The sequence below is a fragment of the Gekko japonicus genome, unplaced genomic scaffold, assembly GCF_001447785.1.
Source record: "Gekko japonicus isolate JY-2015 unplaced genomic scaffold, Gekko_japonicus_V1.1 scaffold3366, whole genome shotgun sequence".
NCBI lineage: Eukaryota > Metazoa > Chordata > Lepidosauria > Squamata > Gekkonidae > Gekko > Gekko japonicus.
In genome coordinates, this window is record NW_015162578.1 from 112,363 (window position 1) to 113,602 (window position 1,240).

The 1,240-nt window shown below is 41.0% G+C and overlaps 1 protein-coding gene across 1 annotated transcript in view; it reads right to left on the minus strand.

Annotated features, from left to right (window-relative positions):
* The window catches only part of LOC107106312 (olfactory receptor 4D1-like), a 7,901-nt gene extending 7,461 nt beyond the window's left edge, over positions 1–440 (minus strand). Inside the window, exon 1 of the mRNA XM_015406443.1 lies at positions 197–440. Coding sequence (XP_015261929.1) covers positions 197–440 — 244 coding nt within the window. The remainder of the gene's footprint in view (positions 1–196) is intronic.
* Between the last annotated feature and the right edge of the window lie 800 nt (positions 441–1,240).

Consider the following 1,240-nt stretch of genomic DNA (forward strand, 5'->3'; position numbering starts at 1 on the left):
CATGGCTGAACTAGAATTGGAGACATACACTACTTATGACCTGACTTGGCCAAGTTTTCAGCCTCCGTATTCTATATCAATTGAAGCTTCCAAACTAAACAGAAAATGTTTTGATAGACAATTCCAGAGGTAACAATGTATGGTGCCAGGGTCAAAATCCGTGTCTGAGAGAAGCCAGTCACGGTGGGCTTATAACCTCCATTGACGAAACCAACTATCACTGCCTGAGAATTCTCACTGTGATTTTCCAATGTGTAGATAGATGCTGCTGCTGATGATGATGATGGCAGACAGACAGACCGAGAAGGAATTTTCCTCAAATGCAAATCTGAATATGAATCAGGAATGCAATGAACACATTCCTGGATACTCACCTGGACCCTTGTTTCATAATGAATTTTCCGATCATTGTCTGAAATTAGGTATTCCTTTGCACACATCCTGCCACTTCAACAATCAAGCAATCCACAAGGCATCCACATGTCATAGCTGGGTTTGCCATGGACACATGTTCAGGGAGATTAAAAATACAACTTTAATCCCCCATGGAAATCCAGTGACCTGTTGTGAAAAAGAGCATGCTATGATCTGGATCATTACAATAGTGTTCCCATTTGTCACCTAAGACTACTGTCTCATCCCCGCATAATCAAGGGGTTGTGATGACACGGGGATTAGACCACAAGGGACATCATTAAAATGTATATGTATAACTGAAGTTTCTTTTTTATTATTTGAATATACTGTTTGTGTATGTTGAGATGTAAAGATACGAAGAAAAAAAATTACCAGCTACATGGCTCATGAATTTGTGGAAAGGCAGGACCCCTGGGCTCTTACCTACAGACAGGACACTAAGCAATGCACTGATTTCAATGGGATGCATCCAGCCAGCTTTCCCACTTGTAACTACTCAAAAGGCTATGCTGCAGATTGTGCATATGAACAAAAGCTTCCTGGCATTGCATAATACCCAGGGTCATTGCGTTATTTAAAAATCTGTACATTAAATGTGCTGCTGTTGTGCCTGAACTATTGACTGCATTCTTTAGTGACATATGGTGAATGTTTTCTTCTTCCAAGAACAGAAGGGCTGGCTATCTGCTTTGGCATCTTGGCCCATCAAGTTTAGGGGGAGAGTTCAGATCGTAATTGAACCCATACCTACAGCATCATTAATTATGTGAACATGACCTCTGCGTCACCTGCTTTGCTATTATAAAAGAGGAATGGAACATCC